This window comes from Eretmochelys imbricata, chromosome 20 (genome assembly GCF_965152235.1).
Source record: "Eretmochelys imbricata isolate rEreImb1 chromosome 20, rEreImb1.hap1, whole genome shotgun sequence".
Lineage (NCBI taxonomy): Eukaryota > Metazoa > Chordata > Testudines > Cheloniidae > Eretmochelys > Eretmochelys imbricata.
In genome coordinates, this window is record NC_135591.1 from 20,138,831 (window position 1) to 20,162,840 (window position 24,010).

Here is a 24,010-nt window from a genome sequence, read left to right on the forward strand (position 1 = left end):
AGGAGTGAATCCCAGTCCTTTACTGGTTACTGATAGGGAGTCTGCAGCTAATGGTGCCACCAGGGATCTGCCACAAGGCAGTCCGGGGCTCAGGAGGGACAGCCCTGTTGGTACTGGAACCTCACCAAACCTCGACTAGGGAACTACTGCCTCCTGCTGGGCTTGAGGTATTCCCACTACGGCTGCTGCTGGAATCTCTCTGCCCACGGCAGCACTGGCACGTGAGATACCAGACTGAGGGAGCGTCAAAGCTCTTGTCCTCTCACTGCTTCCAAGGGCAGCCACAGAAGCCTCCGGGAACCACTATTCCTAAGTGTGTCCTTTGCCAAGGCAGGAGATGAGGTGGAGAGCTCTGTCTCTGCACGAGGTGGGGAAAACAAGGCTGCTTCACACAGTCAAGCAATTCTCTCTGCCCTAAAGGGACGCTGCTGGAGGAGCACAGCAATTCCCAGCTGAGAAAAGAAAGGAGGAACTTTGATCTGAGTTCCAGGCTCCAATGGGAATGGCAAGCCCCCTGATCTGGTGACTGACAAGTTCGGTCCCATTTCAGCTACACAGCAGAAAACCCAATGTAAAAATGGCAAACCTGGATATGAACCAATAGGACTGAACAGTCCAAAAAGGCGATTGTAGCCAATTTTTATAATTGAGAAGAAACATTGAGTTCTACTTTCTATATTGATAGAAACAGCTATTTAATTCAGGTCTATCATCTGCACACCTCTGGGGCTGCTGGATATATTTTTGCAAAATGGTTTTCTGGCCATGTTTCACTATTTGTGCCACTGTGGCTATTAAAGGAAGGGAAAAAGTTATTTTGCTGCAGACAAACATTCTAGCTGACATTTGTATGCAAGGCAAAACTACACGTTTGGAGACAAAGACATCAAGAGTTTGTGTTTATTTGTCTACATTCAGCTTAATCAAGATGTACTGCCTGAATGATCCAGACATACAAAACCCACTCTTTCCCACTGGTTTTTAAAATAAAATCTTCACTTATAAAACTGAAACACTAAAGCATTAAAATACAGAAAGCTTGTTTAACTCACTTCACAAAAGCATTAACAGATGGCATATCCCTTATCTATTTAAAGCCATACTGGGTTAACACTTGAATGACAATTTTAAATAGAAAAAGGATACTGAAATTTTATTAACTCAAAAATTCTATTTAGACAAAGTTGTAATGGCAACTAACAAACCATTAAATACATAGATGTCCAAAATACAGCTAAGTATGGAATTACAGGTACTCGACCATTAGTGACGGATATCACAAAGAGCACTGCAACATGGAAACGGGGGTTTACATGTTTACTGTGATGCAATAAAACTGAATATTCAAAGGGTGCGCAAGTGCGGAAGGTAACAAAACTTCACACCCACGGAGAAAGGGTCGGTTTATCTGTACTGATAATTCATGTTGTGATCGTTTCTGCCGTAGCCGCCTTGGGAAGCTTGGTAGGAACTTGGGGGTCCGCTGTAATTCTGGCCTGAACCTGGAGAGCTGTAGTTAGTCTGAGAAGAATATCCACCTGAAATGGAGAGAGAAGAGTTCATCTAAACCATGTTGAGACGAGCTATTTTAACACAACAGTACGCAACAAGAATTGTTGTTACTTATCCAGTCTGGGCTGCCATCCAGCAGAGCACACACAGAAAACAGAAGAGTGGTGACTGCATCTTCGCACCACACACAAAAACATTTTACAAAGGAGAGCCGAAGAGGGTTGTGTACTGACCTTGCTTACCTTGGTAAGACGACCCTCCTCCCCCAGATCCTCCCCCATAGCCGCTGTGTGAACCAGTATTGTATGAGGCACCTCCTGACCCATAGTTATTTCCTCCACCTCCACCACGGCCACTGCCGCCACCATAACCTGCAATTGAGAACACACGCTGAGCAAGGCTGACAGTGAAGTCTGCAACTCTGCTCTTAGACCAGGACACCTTAAAAATATCTAGACTATCAATACAGAACTGAGTTAGTAACAGGAACTGCCAAGGAGTTTATGACTCATCAAGGTAAGGGTTACGGCCAAGTGTTCAATTAGAGAAAATCTTTCTCCTGCAGCCTTTGGCTGGTAAAAGTGCCACAGGCTTAGCTGCCAGCGCAGGAGAGGCTTGATCAGTCAGAGCTGCACCAAGGAGAGACTACGGTCTGTAACAGGGTAACTTCTCCACAGCCTGTACAACTGCATATGGCTGGAGGGTCTGGCCTACAGCTGGAAGAACAGCTCATGCAAGTAAAAAAATTCCTTTTGTGGAGAGTGGGGACTTGGGTAATTTTTTGGCTGAGTCACATGGGTGGCCTCAATTAGCCTTGCCTAGCCAAAAACTACATGGGTGTTGTACGTAAATTTGTTAGTCTCTAAGGTGCCACAAGGACTCCTCATTGTTTTTGCATGAAGAAACAGTATTTCTGGACAGAGGTGTTTACGGGCCTTGAAGATTCTTTCAAACCCTGTTCATGTCCCTGATTCCACGACACTGCTCCTTAACCAAGGCTGGCTTTTGGCATAAGTGCCCTGAAGCAGTTTGATTTGTGATGGAAAGACCAAAACTATCAAATGTTTATTCTTCTAAAGTGTTAAAGACTAAATGCCCAACTGATCACGTTAGTGGTAATGTAGCAGACAATATCCACAAAGACGCAGCACAATTGTACAGGCTGTGGAGAAGTTACCCTGTAACAGACTATAGTCTCTCCTTGGTACAGCTCTGACTGATCATGGGAAGTAGCATCAGAATGGGAGAGAGATCAGTCTAACAGGTCAAAAGGCCAATCTGGTATCTGCTACATTTGGCAGCAAACTACTAAGGCTGCGTCTCTACTTAACATGCTACAGCGGCACAGCTGCAGCTCTACTGAATCTCTTCGGTGTAGACACTCACTACAGCGAGAGGAAGGGTTCTCCCATTGCTGTAGTTAACCCACCTCCCCGAGAGGCAGTAGCTATGTCCGTGGAAGAATTCTTCTGTGGACCTAGCACTGTCTATACAAGGGTGTAGGCCAGCTTAGCTTTCTCTCAGGGGTGTAGCTTGTCACACAGCTGAGAGGTGTAGCTATGCTGACTTAAGTTTCCAATGTAGACCAGCCCTACGTGTAACAGGGACAGTTTAACTTCACTAACTACCTACATTATTCTAGCAGATTCAGATCCTGAATATGGATACCATCTCACTCTGGAATGAAGTCCACAGGGTGTCCATTTCAGAATACAGATTTACATTCACTGGGAGTCCTACTTCTTTCCAGTTGAACACTAAATACGGTATCTAAACTACACGAAATAGGAGGATATATTTATGTCAAACCCACGGATTTTCTGCCCAGAATCACCAGGAATAGAAAGGCCAGGTACACAGAATGGGCCTGCATTTAGAATTTGTAATTCTCTGCATCTCAGACCAGACACATGATCAAGGGCTAGTCTCTCACTAGCCATCTTTCATTTGGACTGTATATCATGAAGAAACAGGTTTTAGAGTGGTAGCCATGTTAATCTGTATCAGCAAAAACAACACGCAGTCCTTGTGGCACCTTAGAGACTAAAATTTATTTGGGCATAAGCTTATACCCAAATAAATTTGTTAGTCTTTAAGGTGCCACAAGGACTCCTCATTGTTTTTGCATGAAGAAACAGTATTTCTGGACAGAGGTGTTTACGGGCCTTGAAGATTCTTTCAAACCCTGTTCATGTCCTTGATTCCACGACACTGCTCCTTAACCAATAAAGGAAGTTTCAGCAGAGCAACACACCCATAATAGACTCTCATGCCAACATGGCATTGAAGTACCATCATCACAACTCCTGAAGCTCACTACAATTCTAATGTTTAAGGCAGTACCACCTGCTCATCCCAAAAAGACTTCATAATCCCTGTGGAAATCTCTGTCTGGCCCCCAAGTGTAGCATTTTAACCCTGAGTATCTACTTAGGTCCTTATAAACAATCCCCCACTCACTGAATTTGCTCTCGTAGTTGTAGTCTGATCCTCCGCCAGAGGAGTTGTAGGAATTAGAGTAAGAGTAGTTGCCTTGTCCGTGATTATATCCTTTTTGTTTGCCTTGTGGAGGGCCGTAATTGCTGTACTGGTTTTGGTTGTAAGACTGCTGTTGCTGGCCTTGGTGGGATTGATACCCTGACCCATAGGAAGGTTTTTGCTGTCCTCCATGCTGCTGCTTCTTTCCAGCATGTTTGGATGGAACTGGTGAGCTGTAGTTGTCACCACCTTGGTAGTAGGATCCATAGCCAGAGGAGCCCCCGCCGCCACCACCACCTCCACCACTTCCTGTGTTGCCGGAGTGACCACCATTGCTATAAAACTGGCCTGAACAAAGGAAGAGGAAGTCAAACGGTGTTTCTGACAGGCTTGAGGAAACAGTCACTCCACCACTTTGTTTTAAAATACCTTATTAAATGTAAATGGTTGTGTGCCTTGTATCACACTATGATGTTTTGACATTATATAAGCAGCAGTTTAGACTCCAGAACTCTTTTGACCAACACAAGAAGATTTAAGTAATTCCAGACAAGGCCAACAGGTGTAACATTTTGTTCATTTAAGTAGATAAGGAATCACGATACACATTGACACAGGATCTTCCAGTTACTATCACTGCTCATTAAACAACTCTTCAAGTCTTAGGAATTAAATGTGTGTAGAACTTTAAGGATCTATATCAAATTCTAGAACTAAGTTCAAGGTGACTAGTGGTTTTTCCAATGCATGTTACAATATCTAACAATTATTACTTAATGTTCTACAAATTTAGTTGGTCTCGTCCTCAAATTACACTGGAGACAAGCTAGCCACCAATGATAATTGAAGCTCATTCTCCACAGAAAAGGAATGAAAATCAGGAAGAATCTTACTCCAGTGACAAGGACTTAGAGCCAACATCCATGCAAATCACTCTAAAATAAAGAGCACTTTCCACATGAAATGCTGTTTGAATAGGAATAATTTGACTGAAATCAAAGATTCCTTATACAAAGCTTATCCAACTGTACCAAAGTGCTCACTCCATCAAATTCTGACATCAGCATGAACTCAGAAGGTTACCAGAACCCTGTGTTAGGGCTGAGGATCCCCAAAAGGAATAACTGGAATAACCTTGTACTTAGTCTTTTGGCAGCTAGAAACTTATTTTCTGATCGACCTGTGGCACTAACAGGCTGGATCTTGCACTGTTGAGTAACTACCTTCCTGCCCAATTTAAACATGTTCAGGTTTAAGGGATTGTTCAGTTCAGGCCCTAGATAATTGGCCTACTTTAATAACTTAAGACGAGAGCAGGTATGTTGCATTTTGATTTTTTAATAAAGGTCATGATTCTTATTTACCAAGAAACAACAGCCACTAGGATCTAGACAAAAACCTGCATCACTGTCCACAGTAGAGTACGCACAGCTCCAGGAGCTTAAGTGATGCTTGAGAGACAGGTGGAGTTTTACTGAGTTAAACTACATTAGAAACAAAGGAGGGGTGTAATAAAAACATAGTACTTCTCAAATAGAGAAGAATGTAAAGTTAAAAAGTCAAGGAGTAAACTTGTGACCTTTAACAGCTCCACATTTGTGAAACTTTAAAAAGCACATCTGAATGATGGAACGTGAATCAGAGCTCATTTCCAACATACAAACTGCAGTTTGTACAGAAGAGCTGGCTCTAGGAACCATCCAGCTTTTTTCTTTATTTTGCATACTAGTTTAAAACTTCTAATATTCCTGGAATAACCATTTAAAAGGACTTCACCCCACCTCCAAATTAGGGTAAGGCCCTTTCCACACTATGCAAATAAACATGTTATAACATCTCTTCTTCTGTGGGCAGAAGGCCACATTTCAATAGGGCAGAAACAAGGTTCTTTAATAGTTCTTTCCACCCAAAAGAAGTTATAACATGGTTATACCATACTACAATAAAAAATATTCCTGTAGTGTGTAGCTTGGTACTAAACCTCCAGTCTTTGGTACAAACAGAGATCCAGAGTTATAGCAAAAGAATATATGAAAGAATGCAGAAGTGAGCTTCTTCCGAATGGGAGGTGAGGGAGAAACGTGCATCACCTGAGTTGAAAACGTAAATGGTGGAAGTTGATGCTTTTCCCAAGAGAGTTAAGACAGCTTTTGGGACAGTCATTTCTAGATGAATGCTTTATATTTAACTAGGCAAGTGTTAACACGGTTCAATGCCTAAATTCCACCCCTGTTCAGTTAAAACTACTGAATAAAAATATCCAACACACAAGTTACTTTAACATGTATTCATTTAAAAAAAAATGGCATTTTCACCTCATTCAGAACAATATCTATTCCCTTGTATAAAAAGACATTATCTCAAACAATAACTTTCTAAAAAAAATAGGACATGCATTATTTTTTTAAAAAGTGTTCACACTGAATATTTAAAATTTTGCCCAAGGAGGTTTCAGCAACCGGATGTTTGACAGGTTACTGTTTTCACCAGTTTAAATTATTGAGTTAACTAAAAGGTTATTGAGCCTCACAAATTAAATTAATGCAATGCTTCAGGATTTGCAGCTAAAAAGAACAGTGACAAAGAAAATACAATTTTGAAACATAAGTATCATAGCAAGAATAAAGGACCGAACACATGATGTTTTATTAAATATTAGAGAGTCTCAAAAGGCAATTTATTCCCTGAGACTTCAAACTCTTATGACGTTTCATTGTCCGGGCTATTAAATACTTCTGCTTTTAGGGCAATGTGCATTTTACAAGAGGCATAAGCTACAGAGAATATCAGATGGCCTGAGCAGCCAGTCAGCCTGCTGGGTTTGCAACCCTTGGACATTTTAGTTTTTGAAGTGCTTTAGGCCCTTTATGCTTGGATCAAAAAAAGCCCATTTTTATGTAACTAATGAACCCATGCATTTTTAAGAAGTCATGAAAACTAACACTTTTACATCAACTCCTTAATGCCTGGATATTTATTGTACCAGTATTGGAAGCACAGTACAATACCTTTGACAGTATACTAGCTAGCAGCCACAATAAGTCACACCCCTCCAGCATTTATTCACCAGTGTATTACAAAGGATGTAAAGATTAATTTAGCACATATGATTGCACATACAAGTCACCATTTTGCATGCTTAAAATGCTGGGCTGTACTAGATTCAGAAACGCTGAAAGTATCTTCCCTACTGTCAGAGGCATCAACCCAAGTTCTGGTGTTTATTAAAAGGCTTAAATTTTGTACAAAACCTGCTGTAAATTAAGACAAAGGTAGATTAAAACTTCAGTATTTGTTTCTTAAAAATAAAGTAATGCTTTCCATAAAAAGCAAAGGTGGGCTTTTTGCCTTTATGCTGAACAGAGCTGACTTTAAAATTTGTGCAAATTGCACAAAAACGTTCTTGGATAATTAGTTCCCCCTGTTGTGTACATCAAATTACGAGCAAGTTCAAAGGCAAATCACAATAAAAACTGCCACTGTCTTAAGTTCTGCCGGCTAATAGTTTCAGACAAGCTGCGGTGAAAAGCCACTGTTGAGAAACCCAGTGAAGCACAGGGACACAGCACGAACACTTTGGGTTTTGGAGTTCGAGAAAATTGGAGTAAAAAGCTGTTTTTTGCAATACTTTTAGATGATCTAGGAAGACCCAAAATCATGATAGCCGTAGCAGTCTGTGAAAAAGTCACCTACAAAAGGGGGAGACAGAGCAGAGAAAAAAATTAGAATTCTTTTGAAGATGGCAAAATGCGCCACATTTGAAAGTCATGTTTTAGATTTCTCTGCTCCTGTCACCCCCCAATGAAGGCTTCTTCTCAAGACAAATAGCTGTGTATTTTCAGGAAAATCTTATTCACAAGAGTGGTGGATTGCTTCACATGGCTTAAAGCAGAGAAATTTAAAATATTCACATTTGAAGAGGAAACCTGATGTTACCTGGATTTGAGTTTAAGTTTTAAACATCTGATTCAGCTCCCTTTCATTATTTCTCATTTTAAAATGAACATGCTATGATGGTTCAGGTACAGGTATATCACTGTATGTTGAAACCCAGAGTTCGAGTAACCCCAGTTGGGTGCTGTGTTTCAAAGATTAAAACCTTAACACTTACTATAGCCTGCTGTTGCAGAATTTCCTCCATAACCATAGCTTCCGTATCCAGCTCCTAGAATGGAGGAAAGCAATTACTCTAAGATATTCATTTTCTATTGTTGATGAAAGGAATGAAAAGCTCATTAAAACAAACTTCACTTCCAATAAGCTACAGCGTAAGTTATCTAATTTGTGTAATGTAGGAACTTTATTACCACCTATATGCTTAAACCAAGAAAGCTGATCAACTCCATTGGAGATACCCTACTTGTGAACAGCTACTTCACTTTACATGTATTAAGTTTAACATGCGACAGCAGACGTTTAGTTAGTAGAGTGAAACATTCACGGTAACTCACCAGCATTCATATAGCCACCATGATTGCCACCACCAAATCCACCTCTGCCTCTGCCACGGCCTCTGATGTTGCCTCCTCTGCCACGTCCACGCAGATTCGGAGGAGGTGGCACTTCATTGTGCATGGGGCCTCCCATTCCAAAACCTGGATTATGCTGCTGTGGAAGAGACACCTTGTTACACAACCCTATTTTTAAATCAGCATTTCAGTGCCCAACCTGAAATGGATTTGTGTTTCTAAAGTCCAGTGCAGGTAGAACTGAGCTACGAACTTGAGTGTTTGGCCCTAATTCTAAACCTAGGGGTAAATCAATCTCCGTTTCTCCGAAGGCAAACTGGGATAACAACCACCCCTCCTCTGCCTCTCTGGGGTGTTGAGTAACATTGCTTAGGTTACACACACATAACAGAAACATTTAAAATCACCAGCAAGTGTACCTACCTTTACTGCAAACTTGGGTCCTCCCCTTGCAGGTACAGGGGCTCTTTTCTTCTTATTGGGCTCAATAGCAACTGGAGCATCGGGAAACAGCTTCTCTAGGGCAGCTAAAGCAGCGTAGGCTTTTGCCACTTTTTTGTTTGAGCCAGCTCCTTGAAATTTCTGCCCATCAACCTCAACCTTAGAAATAGATTAAATAACCATGCTATGAATCACACAAGAGATGTCACTTTTGACACTGCTATGTTGGTAAATTATGGCATAGCTTGCTACTTCCATGCACAGTGTCAGACAGAAATTAGTATGAACTAGTGAAATTTTACTAGGCCTGGAAGTTAAAGCTGCACAGAATGTCTATAAATGTAACCTTGTGTACAGAGAACTACAAAGTCGCTCACCTCCATGACAAAGCGCTTGTCATGGCTGCCACCTGTTTCTGAAATCAGTTCGTATTTTAGACCACGCCTCTTCTCATTGAGTTCCATCACTGGATTCTTGCCATGCTTAGTCAGGATTGGTCCCTGTTGTTTCACATTCTAAAATGAATTAGAAGTGCCGTTAAAGGTACAAAGAGCTGTTGGACTTGGAGTTATCCAATGTATGCTTGTGGTTTTTATAATTAAGGAAAATGTTAGTCTTAAAGGGAAAGTTACATTGAAAGTTAAGTTTGAGGAATAAAAGTTTCAGCTATAACCCTTATAATTATTGTAACTGAAAAGTTAATGATTTTTATAGTTTTATTTTGCATTTGTCAGCATTATGTATAGTCAGTGTGCTCCTTACCTACAACACCCCTTTAAAACAGGAGAGAAAAAATCCTCAAATATTTTACGGGATTGTAAGGAGTTTCAGGACACACTATTTAATCAAAACTCCACTGAAACTCAAGTGGACAGTATTCCTGTTAAAAAGTGCTTGAGAGTTTCAGACTCATGAGTGAAAGAATCATTTAAGCAGCTTGTCACAACACGGCTCTCCTGAAGGTTGGAGGAAAGATTTGGTCTCAAAAGACGTAAGAAGTCTGTGCTCACCTCTGGAGTTTGCTCTGAGGGAGGAGAAGCAGCACTGGGTGTAGAGATAGTTTCCACTACAGGAGGAGGAGGAGCAACTACTGGTTTCTGTTCTGTTTCTTCTGCCGATTCATCTCCTTTTCCAGACTCTTTGCCTTCCACTCCTGTAGGTAAACCCATATCCTGCAACACCTAGGGGTGCAGGAGGGGAGACAGGCCATTGAGAAGTACTGACACTATATCCTCCATGCCTCTTATCCCCCTACGGTGAGGTACATAGCTGAGAGGGCTATGTAGAAGTGGATCCACTGGCCCTGTCCCAGAAATTACAACTACCTCCATTCATTCCAAATGTAGTATTAGCCCAAGCTTCTAGCACCATCAGTGGGGATGGATGAACTTCCAGGAGGCTATGACCATTCCCCCAAGCCCTGCAGGCCCTTTAAACATTGGCAACAGAAAGGGTAAAGTCTTTGGGCTAGTGATTTACTTAATCCGTCACGGGCTGCTACTATTTCAGTGTTTTAACTTCAACACAAAACTGTACCCAGTGTAGAAGGGCCTACACACTTCACATACGATTTCTAACATGATCTTCCAGAAGATTAAGTCTAAGGGAGTAACTGTTTGGATACTAATGTTTTTTAGAGAAAGGAATTTGAAGGGGGGGAAAAAAAAGTGTTTACATGAAGACAAAGCTCTTACTTTCACTGCCACATGCAATTTGGCTGTCTTTTTGGAAGGTCCAGATGCCTCAAACGTGCTGCCATCGACTTCCACGGACATAGTAAAGATAGGAGCATGAACCGGACCAGTCTGAGACACAAGTTTGTACTGGAGACCAGGTTTTAGCTGATTTAATTTCATCAGTGCATTCATAGCCTGGGGAGGTTCAGTTTTTTCCTCTAAACAGAAAAACAGTTTGTTTGTTAGACATGCACATTTGTTTTAAGACAAACTTGACAACTGAGTTCAGACAATAAGAGGTTACAATCTGCCACTGTGGACTTCTTGTTTAGAAGTATAGATTTGAAAGGATCATTTACAGTAGATAAAGCCTTAAAAAGCAGGAGAAAAATCCAGTCACTCAGATTTACAAGCCATTCCACAAGAAACACTTTCTTCTGCAGTTTGCCCCTCATTTAGTCTGAAAACAGCTCTTAGGCAGCAACTTGTTACCTACCTCTGGTTAACTCAATACCTTTTTTCTGAATCTTCTTTTTCTTTTTGCTGGGAGACTTCTCCTCTCCATCCTCCTCCATAGGACGCTTCATTGGGGTGATGGCATATGTGGTACTGGGGGGAATCTGGACTGTAAAGATCATAAGAGGCAGCTAAATATATCAATTACTGAGTGATGGAGTAGCAAGAGCACTGGGCACTGAGAATGTATTCGTTTATTCCAATACCTACCAGTGTAGTCAACTGGATTTTCGTTCTTTGGTTTCTTGGGCATCTTGGAAGGCAGGGGATCCATCCCCAAGACCTTGTGAAGCTGGCCAAAAGCAGCAAGTCTCAGAGCATGCTAAAAAGATGGAACACATGTTAATGGGATGCACAAGTTGCTAAAGTAATATTTGCTCACTGCAGAGGTTCAAAGAGGAATCTTCTACCCACCCCTGCTCAAAAAAAAAAAACCAACAAAAAACACACCAAAAAAGACAGCTCAGTTTAAATGGGATGCTCCTTAGAATTCTAAGTTCAATCCAAAACCTGGGCCACAGTGGTAAGTCACTATTTAAAACCTGATACTTTGCTTCTGGCAGATGAAACTATAAATTTCTTTTTTAGTGTGAGACCCATTTTTTTACATGACTAGGTATTAAAAAAATTAAAACCAACCTCAGAGAGGTTACTAGACTACCATTAACCAATATGGAAGTTCAACATAAATTGAACTCATTAAGTTTTTGCAACATCTGTAGGCAAAACTATACCTGAGCACTCTGTGTGATATCTTCCCTTTGTTGTCTGTCTAGATGCCCAATAGCATCAGTGGCTTCTTTTTCACAAGGATCATAAATACCAGAACCATCTGAAGGCAGGAAACAAGGAAGATATGCAGAGAATTATCCTAGTGTTTCTAAAAAAACTAAACTAAGTATTCCCTTGGCATCATTCAACACTCATCTGTGTAACACCGATCAACGTCCAACATTTTGAAATTTATCTGGATTATTTTACAAGTACAATTATAAGTGAAGTTGGTTAATACCACTTAGAAAGTAAGACAACCAATTTAACACTTGTAGAATCTGGTACTTCACACTGCAGGGCTTATCATCATGGGTCCTTGTGCCCTAGATAAAATGATGGTACTGTAATACCCATTTATGCTACATATTTTTATGAACTTTTAAATCTCAACTGTGCAAACACAGAATCACAGAAATTTAGGTCTGGAAGGGCCGAGAGGTCATCTTGTCCTCCTCCTCGCGCTGAGGCAGGATCAAGCATACCTAGACCAGTGGTTCTCAACCTGCGGCCCATGGGCCGCTTGCAGCCCAATCAGCACAGAGCTACAGCCCATGTGACATCCTCAGGGCCATACAGGTAGTATTGGATGCGGCCCACATAACACACTGGGCCATATATGTGACCCACAATGGTAAATAGGTTGAGAACCACTGACCTAGAGCATCCCTGACAATGAGGGGGGCCTTGTAAGTACCACACAATACTATAATGCACCAAACTTTAATTGCATCCCATGTGATTTCTTGCTTTGAAATGTATATGCAGAGAACCATCTAACCTGGCATAACAATTCCTGATGCAAGACATTCAAGTACTCTTCTCAGGGCCTCACCAGCTCCCATTGGTCTATTAGCTGTTCCAATTGATTTTTCACACAGCAGCTCCAGAGGCTGTAAAACATTTGAGATTTTAAAAAGTGAGAGATGCAGACACATGACGGTTTTAGGGAAACTTTACAACAAATGCCTAAGCAAAAGCAAAAGAATCACCAAATTGAATATAAGAAGCAGACGGCTGTAACTGCCATAAGTTTAGAAATTACTTTAAATTCAGCCTACAGATCCAAAGTATGTGATCATATAGAAAGTCTTCAAGTGTATATTTCAAAACCAAAATGCTTCAATAATGTCTTCAAATTAAAGAAAGTTGCAATTTGTGAAAATGGCATTTCAGACTGAAGAACAGTTCTCTCCAGTGACTTAAAGAATAAAACCAAACAATTCAGAAAACAGTAAAAAAAAAAAAAAAAAAAAAAAAAAGAATTACCCATCCTCTAAGTGGTCCCCAAGTAGGAATCCGAGTACACAGATCTCTCAGCACCCTGATGACTATGACGCACGATTTCAGACCATTAGCCCTGGCCTAGAATAAGTAATCAAGCAAAGGCATATTCAATAAAAATACCAAAACCAATTTATGTGCAGACAAATATTAATTTTTGCAGTGCTACTTTGTCAAGGGTAAACAATATATATTTACATCATTACAATTTTATAACGGAATAGTAATTACAGTGTACAAAAGTGACATTACTCTTAACACAAAGCAGCAACTATGCATCTACTCATTAAAAAAAGTTTCCTCTTTGAACATTAAATTCGCTTAAGTGCTTCTTTAGCAACTGTATGGTTGACAGATGCTAAGTTCAGCACAACTATCGTCCAATGTTAAAGTACTTTAATATAAAGTTAGATATTTGTAAACTTTAACTGGCTACTTAAAGACAAATATAAGAACAAAATGCAAACCTGGAACCACTTGGCGTGTCGGAGTGACGCCAAGGCAGCAAGGCATTTCTGCCTGTCCAGAACGTCCGGGGTGTCGTTGACTGATAGCGTTTCTATTCGTGGATGGAATAAGAAGACAGGCACAGTTTGACCAAGGGGGTTCTGTCAGGTGGAGAGGGGATGAGGCAGCTTCCTAAAGGGCAGCGGAGGCTCCCAAAAGATCTCGAACTATACCCTTTACCTGAAAGGATAGTCTGCAGTACACTTCACTTTATTACCCTTAACTGGAACTTCACACTGCAGAGAGGGGGAGATTAATGTAACAGGGAATAGGCTAACTCCTATACTATAAGGGGAAAGAGGAATTCTGTGTAGGAGGGGACAGAAAGCCTATACTGCTTTAACAAAGCTTCAGAAAGTAGAATTCTACAGTACCTAACAGAAAGGGAAGTTTGAACTTAACCCTCACTCTACATCCAGAGCAGAGGTAAAGGCTTTTCTAAAGCCAAGGGAACCCCCTCCGCCCACAAGGCTTGACTGCCCTGGCCCCGGCCCGTGACAGAGTGCGTCCTGTTGGTCAAAGGTCCAGCGTCCCTAAAATTGACAAACTAGAAGGCTTGGTAGACGAAGTCAGATATCAGAACCATAGACAATCAATAGAGCACAAAAATATTCTCCAGTCTGTGCTGCAGCAAAACTGAAGATTTGTGTTACTAATTTTGAAGTGTCTGAAGACCAGGGTTTTAGATAAGGCTAGTTCGAACACTTGTTATGCATACAAGTTCATGAGTCAAATAGTGTGATGCTTGTGATACAGAACTGATTATAGTAAGAGATTTTTCAAGTGAAAATATTTTTGACGTCTTATTCCAAAGAGTAAGTTTGAATAAGATCATGGATGGCGTCTAACTTTATCCAAAACTCTGCATCACGTCCTGGAATTCTGAACTTTAGCTGATAAAACAGCCAAAGAGACCCAACAGTGCACCTATCATTTTTGCTGCAACACAAACCATTTTATATAACATATCCAATTTTATGTACATGCAAAAGTCATTTACAAGAAGCCTTCAATATTTTTTAAGGTACAAGCTTACATTTGATGTCATTTGTGTGGGCCTTTAACACGGCTAGGTATAAAAAAAGATTTAAACAACATTACATATTAGTGAACTAAAGGCCCAAGTAAGAAAAGTGAAATACCACTTGAAAGGTGCTACTCAATTTTAGGAGTCTGTTTCTAATTATCCACATCCATGGTCTCTTGTAGTATTACAATCTGGAAATTGAATTTGTCTGCATGAAATATTTTTGTCTCAAACAACTTGGACTACCTACGCTGAAATTGAATAGCACATTTTAACAGTGATTAGCAATACACAACGTAAGTTCCCAGACTGACTGTTAGCCGTTTTCAGTCTTCCATACCTCCAGCTAACAGTTTTTCCATTTCTTCTCTCACAACAGGGGATGTCAAGTGAATGGTCAGCGTCAATGGAGGCTCCTGTGTGTTCTTAATGATAATTGCAGCTTCGCTCACAGACTGGATTATTTCATATTTATCTTCAGTAATAGTCTACAATATAATAATTTTACCATTTAGAAATTTTCTCTTGGATTTATGCGTTTCTTCCAAGTGCACAGCACCGCCCTTTCCCTTAAGGGTATCAACAAGCCTCATACGGATGCTATAACTTACTTTTCAGTTTAGTTAGTTTATGAAGTGATATTATAAAATTGTTCGCGGCAAATGACATCCACCTACTTTACAAGGTGTTTCTGTAAAGACATGGTGGTTCTGTAAAGATATTAACCACATTTTCCCATTCTGTCTTAGTAAGAAGCCTAATAAATATCCCAGTAACCTTCTAGTCCCTTTAATCCATTCACTTGTGTGTGTTCACTGTGACAAGCATACACAATCAAAGGATTTTACTCACAGCAAGCTGTACGCCAAGATTCTCAGCTACTTTGTCCAAGAGACCAGTTGTGGGTTTCTCTTTGCACAGGAGAACTAGCTCAAGATCCAAGTCTCCCTTCAGTAGCAGGCCTTTTGCTACAAGCCCAACACGCATCACTCCACGAAGGGTCCTAGTCAAATGCTCGGCAGCCTTCTGATCCCTGTGAAAAATATGTAAATGCAGTTATGGCAGCACAAAAGTCGAAGCCTGAAGTGCACTTAAAGGGACACTTAAATTAACCTAGCTCACAGGACAAAGCAGTAAAGGTTTAGATCCAAAATATGAGCACTACTACTATACACATACAGGAAAATTACTTGAATTCCATGTTTATTTCCTCTGGCTATGGAATGTCAGAATTAGGGAGAAAATGAGAACTAATGTCTTTTCAAGCACTTAAGAACACATTATAACAGTCTAGAGAAAAAAAATACTACTGAAGCACTTGACAGAGTCCCCATAAAACAGCTGACTAGTAATGTTACTTACCCTCCTTCTTTGTTTTCTTCTTCAGCTGCTGTTTCCATGGCCTCCGGTTCTGGCTGCTCCCCACTGACTTTTTCCTGTTCATCAATCCAGTCAGATACAGCTTTGAGAGCACGTTCTGTATGGGAGACCATGTTCTGAACTGCCTCCAACTCTTCCTGAGTTGGGTAAACAGCAGAATGTTTTGCCATCACATGGCGGTCATCATTCACAAAAATACGCATCGGTCGCTGAAAAGACAAAATTTGATGCAATTTAATAATAGACTAAGAATAATATTTATTTCTGAAAGCTGGAGATTTCAGAGTCTTACCATTTTTGCTTCTGAATCTTTGCTGAAGCTTTCAAAAAGTACTTATTTAACTTCTTCCTCCAAGGAATTACAACCAATACAGCTTTCTATAATCTAAAAACAGAAAAATAATTACCAATGATTTGTAGGTGGACTGATAAATCATCTGTCTACTTGGTAAGTACATACCTGTAACTCAAATTTGTTATCAAAGTAATTGGGTGTATAAACTGTGCAGATTAGGACCATATGAACAGTTTATAGCTGACCAAGTATTCTACCCCTGAAGACCAATACCCATAGGCATTGATATAGTAGCTGAACATTAACCCAAATGCAGAATAATGATCAAAATCAAGTTTGCCATACAGACACCATTCTAACATGTATGGATTGCTTTAAAAGTTCTTACTTTGAGAAGAAGGATGAAAACATTCCAGAGCTCATCAAGTGCTACATCAAATATATCTATTTAATAAAGGTTTGACAACCACTACCATACATCCAAGATGTGCAATGCAACATGTGAAATAACTACACAGACCTAAATGTATAATGCCAACCCTATGCTATATTTCATTCAAGAGCACAAAAGGAGTGAGGTTTCATGTTGTCTAAAGACTTAATTATAAGAGTCCAATGGTCTGAGCAAAAAAGACTGCCTGATTTCTAATCCTACCTCTTACACTGTACCCATTGTGGACTTGGGGAAGTGATTTAGCCTCCCTCTGCCTAAAACACGCTCTCATTTTCTTTACAAAAAAAATCCACTACACAAGCCCCTCTCTACATTTTAAAGACATGAATTTTTAAGTCCAACCTAACTAAATCCCCAGTTAATGCAAAACTACTTTCCACTAGTGAAGTGGAGCATGAAAAATGGAATCACTGCAAACTTAACTAACTACTGCAGTTTCATGGCAAAAGGAACAACCTGGTGTCCTAGCAGAAAGGATCCTCCAATGCCTGCTCATCCCAGACAGGCCTAAGTGATCACTTGCGATAATCTATTTCCCATACCACCACCTCATCCTACTGCCTACAAGTAAACGGGCAGCCTGTTTCACTATGATGATATATGAGCAAGTATGGTTATGTTCACTGCCTTAACTTTTGTTTTCCTTGTTTCACTATTTGTGTTCTGAGTAGGCATGGCAGAATTCGGGTTTTTTTATACTTCTGACAGATAATACTGATGTCTATTTTTAAGCATTGTTTGTTATTTTTATCAGTTTAAATTTTCACCAGTTGCAGGAAGTTACGTGGAGGGTCAAACCATTATTTCATGACAGACGACACTGAGATTCAAAAAATTAAAGCTTTATAACCATTAAAACAAATTGTCAACATCACATGTCAAAATATACAAAGTAAATATCCTTATAACCAACCCTAATAATTCAAACAACATTTTTCTTAATTTGACTATGTGTAAATTTTAACGTTAACATTTTTTCCATCAGTTTGTGTGTTTAACGAAATCCATGTTTATTGATAAAAATCTAATCCTTCCAGGCCTACCTATGAGGAAATACACTTGTGCAAACTAAACTCTAAGTTAACTAATTTTTGTGTAGGAATACAAGTGTTTTGATAATTCCCATAATTGTTGTGCTACAGTTGTACAAGAATCTCCATGGAACTACTCATCACCATTCTGAGGTCATCTTTAGAAACGAACAAAACGCTTTAAAACAGTTTATGCCAGGGGATCTCAAACTGGGGGTCGGGAGGTTATCATATGGGGGGGTCGCAAGCTGTCAGCCTGCACCCCAAACCCCGCTTTGTATCCAGCATTTATAATGGTGTTAAATATATAAAAAAGGCTTGCTATGTGAAAGGGGTCACCAGTACAAAAGTTTGAGAACCACTGGTTTATGCCATAACTGGTTTTTAACTCTGTATCAACTCAAACTTCTACCCCTTTGTTTCTTCATATGAGTAGATAGATGGCAGTAAGATTAATCTCCTAAGGATTCATATCTATTCTTTGTGAAAGGAAGGCAACACCTTTCCAAGAACGTTTTCAGATGTGCAGGTGACTTTTGGCATGAAGCCCAAAATACAATCTAGCACCAAACTGGCTTTACCCTTCTAGTTTTAAACAGCAGTAAGAATGCAGGAAGCTATGAAATAAGAATATGACAAGAACCAACAGTTTATTGAAATAGAGACAGTAAATCAAAATCAGTTTGAAAATATTTATCTTTAGTAAGTCTCCATGATTTCTCTCTGCAAAATATTACAAGGTCAATTTACCCCCCACCCCAAACTCCTAGTTTTCTAATAACTTCAAGGAACTAGATTACCTGTTAGGTGCTGGCTAAAAACATCTAAGCATATGGCATCTCCAACATGAAATTCTTACTGAGCTCAAAAAGGTGATGCAAAGTTATCAAGCCTCAGAGCTAATGAATAAATTTGTAAAGGTTTACAACAGAAATTATAGTTGGAGACAAGTGCTGGCAGACCCTTAACTTCAACACCACTACTGGGCTCTGCTTAATTTTAATTAAGATTTTGTCGAACTGTTTTAAATGCATCCATATTAACCTTGTCTGGCATTTCCTACCTACCTCAGATTTACATGGCAATCGTGTCTCAACTGTATTTTACACATCAGAATCAAATACATGTACTTGAATTTCAGCTGTTTGCAAATGAACATACATCTTCACAAAAAGGGGACTAAATTTTAACTTTTATTACATTAAATTACACTGGGATCCATGCAGACAGGTATCTTAGGAGACAGTAAAAAACAAAAACACCCTGATGAGTACTATAAAAATACTTAGCATTGACAATATACTCAGGATGCCATATCACTTTTTCAATAATACTAATTTGCAATTAATCCGGACACATCTTAAATAAATATAAACTATTGTGAGGGGCTAGGAAGAAAAAAACACTAGCAATGAAGTGGCAAAACACTCAGTATTTTACTAAAGCAGTGCTGCTCTATGTTTTATTAGCTGTATCATCATAGTGCCTAGATCCCCGTCACGGACCAGGACCCCATTGTGCTAGGTGCTGTACCAATACAGAAGGAAAAGGCAGTCCCCCAATCCCACAAAGTAATATCCTATGATGAAGACAACTCACTATCATTAATCCTTTGACACAGCAAGTGGGGAATTTTCACCATGCAGCCTTTTATGATAACATATTAAAAGAAACAGCTAGGGCTGCAATTCTGCAAATATTTACAAACATGATAAACTTTCCTACTGTGAGCAGTCCCATTAGCTCAATGAGACTACCTGCAATAATAAGGATAAGCATGTACGTGTTTGCAGGACTGAAGCCTAGATGTCTCAATTCCAGGATTCATTCTTATCTTGTAATACAGAGGTGTGCTGGTATGCTGACACCTTGTCATATGTTAGGAACATATACAAGTCCTAACCTCTCTAATCCCTGTCCGAAGGCCTGAGTTTGGATTCTGAATATTTCTGAAAGTATTTGTACCAATTCTCAAAAATGCCCTCACCTGTTAGCCAAATATCTACTTAATTTACTAAAAATTTCTTTTATATTTATTTGTACCCTGAATATTAATTTTGTAAATAAGTGTTGACAGCCATACATTGATATTTGTTAATGACATCTGTATTGTTCCCTCTCCAAGTAAGATGAGAAATTCTGAATCGTGTCAATAAAAAAAAAAATGAAAGGTCACATCCAGAAAATGCTACAGCAGATTAAACTGAAATTTCCAGTTTTCTAAGACTAATATTATTTATGCATTTAAGATCATAAAAACCCCTTTTTAATGTGAGAATAAGAGCTACTTATGGTTTCTGCAGCATCATAGGATTCAGACCTTGCAGGAAAGGTAACCACAGAATAGGTTAAAAACATTAATTTTACTTATGGTGTGAACTATCGACAATGCTTCACAAAGTTAACATTCAATAAAATGTGGGAAAAGGACTAAAAAAGGTAACACACACACTTCGAAATCACATCATGCTCTTTACTACACTAAAACTTCCTCCTATCATTTCCACTTCATGATTTAACTAATTATTCCAATGCTATAAAGCACTGGGTTCTTGCATTTCAAAGTAATGGCCCAAACTGGCTCATGTGGGTGAAAAGCAAGAGAGTAATTAGAATGCTAAAGGTTTAAAGTTTGGTTTTTTATAAACTTTTCAGAGTAGCGGCTGTGTTACAGTCTGTATCTGCAAAAAGAAAAGGAGGACTTGGGGCACCTTAGAGACTAAATAAACTTGTTAGTCTCTAAGGTGCCACAAGTCCTCCTTTTCTTTTTTGCGTTTTTTATAAAGATACCCCATCTATTCTGCGATATCTTAGCTTGATGAGGAAAAAAATAGTTTCTATTTCTCCATTTATACAGTTTTCTTTTTTAACTTCCTCAATTTGAATAAGACTGGGTACTCCATTTCATTTTTGTTTATGACCAGTTCTGTAGGCTTTCAAGTTCTCATTCACTAACAGGACAGGACACATTTCTGAGTTGTTCAAATCTTGGTCCCAGAACAGCCTGTTTGTGGGAAGATTTACAAAACCTGGCTCAAATGTAAAGAGATGCAGGATGTTAATGGAAAGCAGAGATTTCCAGGTTTTTCAGTAGGTATGCCATTACCAATCTGCGAGTCGTACTTTACATTGAATTCTGAGTTACAGAGAAATCCGGCAGCTCTGAAAACTGGTCTGAAGTAGAACAAAGGAGAAATTTCAGCGACCAGGGAAGCTGTGGGGAGACGAACTCAATGGGACCCAGCCGGATGTTTCCCCATCTCTGCTACATGCCCCTCCGGGCCTGTGCTCTGACGGAGTCACCCTCCCCCACAGCGCTGTTTCACTGCACTGAGAACGGCAGAGATCTGCAGCCTACTGCCAGGATGCAGGCCTCGGGCAGTAGGTGTCTCCTGCCGCACCGGAGAGCGCCTCGGGCAGGCCCCTGCTCCCCCCACCACCCGCAGCAGGGGAGCACTGAGCGAGCGCGGCTCTCTGCCCGGGCTGCCACTGGTGCACGCCGCGGGGCGGCCTACCCGGGATGCGGCGCTCCGCCCTCTGCAGGAGGAGCGGGCGGCCCCGGGACCGCGGGAGGGGGGAAACCCCTGCATCGCGCCGCGCAGGGAGGGAGGGAGGGAGGATCGGGCCCCCCACGCGAGGAGCAGCCGCCGCCGCCGCCATTTGCAAAGGCGGCAGCGAGAACAAAGCGGCCCCGAGCAGCGCGTGGAGCCGCGGCCGCCGCGAGACCCCGCACGCGCCACCCCCCCCGCCACCCCCTCAAGCCGGGCAGCGCGCGAGGGGGTGAGCGAGGTGCGCGCGCAGCACCCCCCTGTGCGCCCGCGCCGTACCACTCCCCCCCCCCCCGCTTTTACTCCCGGCCCAACCGCCATCCGCCGCCATTTTGTCTCCACAGCACAATGGGGCGAGCGGAGTGGGGGGCCGGGCCGGGCCCGGGGTGGGGGACCAGGCACCCGCTCGCCTTCAGGCCGGGCAGGAAGGGGCCGCCAGGCCTGGGAGTAGGCCCAGCACCGCCCCCCCGCGGCCCAGCACCGCCCCCCCTTCCTCCGCCTCAGCGCGGGGAGTCCCTCAGGCCGGGGGCGGCCCCTGCTTCGCCCGGCCCCGCTCCCCGGCTGCTGCCCGGCTCCCCGAGGCCGCACTCACCGGCCGGGCCGTGCCCACCGCCGCCGGCTCCCCACACGGTGCGGTGCGCAGCGCTGTTCGGCTCCGACTGCAGCGAGGGGGGAGGAGCCGGCGGGAGAATGGGGGAGGGGGACCGTCGGGGGGGCAGGGAGGGATCACGTGGGGAGGCCGCCGGGTCCGCTCCCCACCAATCGGCGCGGGACGCCGCTGCGACGTCACCTGCGCGCCCGGCTAGGCTCCGCCTCCTTCGGATCTGCGTCTCCGCGCGCGGCGCCGCGGGCTCAGAACGAGGGGGAGGTGGCTCGGCGCGCGGGGAACTGGGGCAGGTGCGAGGCGAGGGGGCGGGGCTAGGGGATCGATGGGGAGAGGGGCAGTGTGGGGCGGCCACCCTGATGGCAAGGGAATGCGAGGGGGGCAGGTGCTCTGAGGGGAAGGGGGAGGGAGTGTGGGGAGGCTGCCCTGAAGGGAGGGGGATGTGGGGGGGCAGTGTGGGTTGGCTGCTCTGAGGGGAAAGGGGCATGGGGGGGGCAGCTGCCCTGAGGGGAAGGGGGCGGGGGACTGGCCTCAGGAGAAGTGGGGGCAAGACACAGTTGCTCTGAGGGGAAAGGGGCATGAGGGGGTAGTGTGGGGAGGCTGCCCTGAAGGGAAGGGGATGTGGGGGGCAGTGTGGGATGGCTGCTCTGAGGGGAAAGGGACATGGGGGGGCAGCTGCCCTGTGGGTATTACAGCCCTCAGGAGACTAAACTGTGATGTGCCACAGGAAGAGAATAGGAGGGAGTGAGGTGTCCCAGTGCCAAAGACCCTTGCCGTGGCAAGAAACTGATTAATTGAGATATATACCCAGACGATCCTGGAAAGCAGTCCACACCCCAAGCCACAGAGGAAGGCAAAAAACCCCCATAGGTCTCTGCCAATCTGACCTGGGGGAAAATTCTTCCCAAATCCACATATAGCACGCAGTTAGACTCTGAGCATGATGTGAACAAGAACCAGCCAGCTGTAGCCATCACTGATGCTTCTGAGGAAGGAGAGAAACAAAATACAAATACAGAATAGGTTGTGGGGTTGGGCAATCTCTTTCTGACCCCTGCAGATGACCACCTGAAGCATGAGATGTGAGCAGAAAGGATTTTGGGGAGCCTGGCAGCAGCTGTCCATCCTGTCATGAAGGGAGTATGGGAAGGATCACTGGGTGGCTGCTCACCTCACACCTGTTATGAGGTGGGGTATGGAAGGGCTCAGATCTTCTCATTCCCTGCATTTGTGTGCATGCATGTGTGAGGTTCTTACCCTCAGCACAATGAGGAAGGCTCACCTGACAGGACTCAGACTCACCAGTGGCAGCCCCCCTGCCCTCTTTGAGCGTGGATGACTGTATTTCCAAGCTGGAAAAATGGGAACACTTGCCAATTTCTCCAGTGCTCTCTCCCCTCCCTGTCTTGTTACCATTCTCCATCCTTCAGGGTCAGACTTGGGCAGGAGGGGAGAAGTGGTAGCATCCTCCTCCAGCACTGCCCACAGATTGGGGTCCACCAATGAACAAATGCAGTCTGTGACTGCTCTTTGCCTCAGACCTGAAGTCAGGTGCCCAGTTCTGGACTGCTTACTCAGTTTATTGAAGTCATGTGAGGATTGCAGGATCAAGTCCCTGCTTTGCCAGTCTTGTGAACCTCCCAAACAAGCCATTTCTAGTCAGTTTCCAAGCAAGAGCCAATATTATGCTTGGGTGCATTGTGGCTTTTAAAAATCTGTACATTTCACTTGGAGCAGGTTTCAGACTGTTGGCAAGTTGACAGTGCACATAATAACTACAACAGCTCATCCCTTGCTAAAGCAAACCTTGGGTGCGCTGTTCCATTGATATTACTCTCTGAAGAATTCAGTTTATTTGAGAGCCCATGACACTGAAAAAATAACAAGGAGTCCTTGTGGCACCTTAGAGACGAACAAATTTATTTGGGCATAAGCTTTCGTGGATTAGAATCCACTCCATCAGATGCTGAAGTAGCTGCATAGCCATTTCTAATAACTTACAGTTGTGTTACTTGTT

At 42.4% G+C, this 24,010-nt stretch overlaps 1 protein-coding gene across 6 annotated transcripts; it reads right to left on the reverse strand.

Moving 5' to 3' along the window:
• Positions 1 to 886: 886 nt before the first annotated feature.
• On the reverse strand, positions 887 to 22,074 carry ILF3 (interleukin enhancer binding factor 3). Of its 6 annotated transcripts, none has more exons than XM_077838871.1 (20): positions 21,982 to 22,074; positions 16,354 to 16,446; positions 16,044 to 16,270; positions 15,534 to 15,714; positions 15,022 to 15,169; positions 13,615 to 13,706; positions 13,133 to 13,228; positions 12,645 to 12,756; positions 11,827 to 11,924; positions 11,303 to 11,414; positions 11,091 to 11,201; positions 10,595 to 10,794; positions 9,911 to 10,081; positions 9,278 to 9,415; positions 8,883 to 9,059; positions 8,442 to 8,595; positions 8,102 to 8,155; positions 3,973 to 4,338; positions 1,755 to 1,883; positions 887 to 1,538 (listed from the first exon to the last, which is right to left on the reverse strand). In XM_077838871.1, the coding sequence occupies exons 2-20, from the start codon at positions 16,354 to 16,356 to the stop codon at positions 1,405 to 1,407; spliced, it is 2,703 nt and encodes a 900-aa protein (XP_077694997.1). In that variant the 5' UTR covers positions 16,357 to 16,446; positions 21,982 to 22,074; the 3' UTR covers positions 887 to 1,404. The 6 variants fall into 6 exon arrangements, with proteins under 6 accessions (XP_077694997.1, XP_077694993.1, XP_077694995.1 ...); XM_077838867.1 differs by having other exon boundaries at positions 1,746 to 1,883; XM_077838869.1 differs by having other exon boundaries at positions 8,442 to 8,598.
• Between the last annotated feature and the right edge of the window lie 1,936 nt (positions 22,075 to 24,010).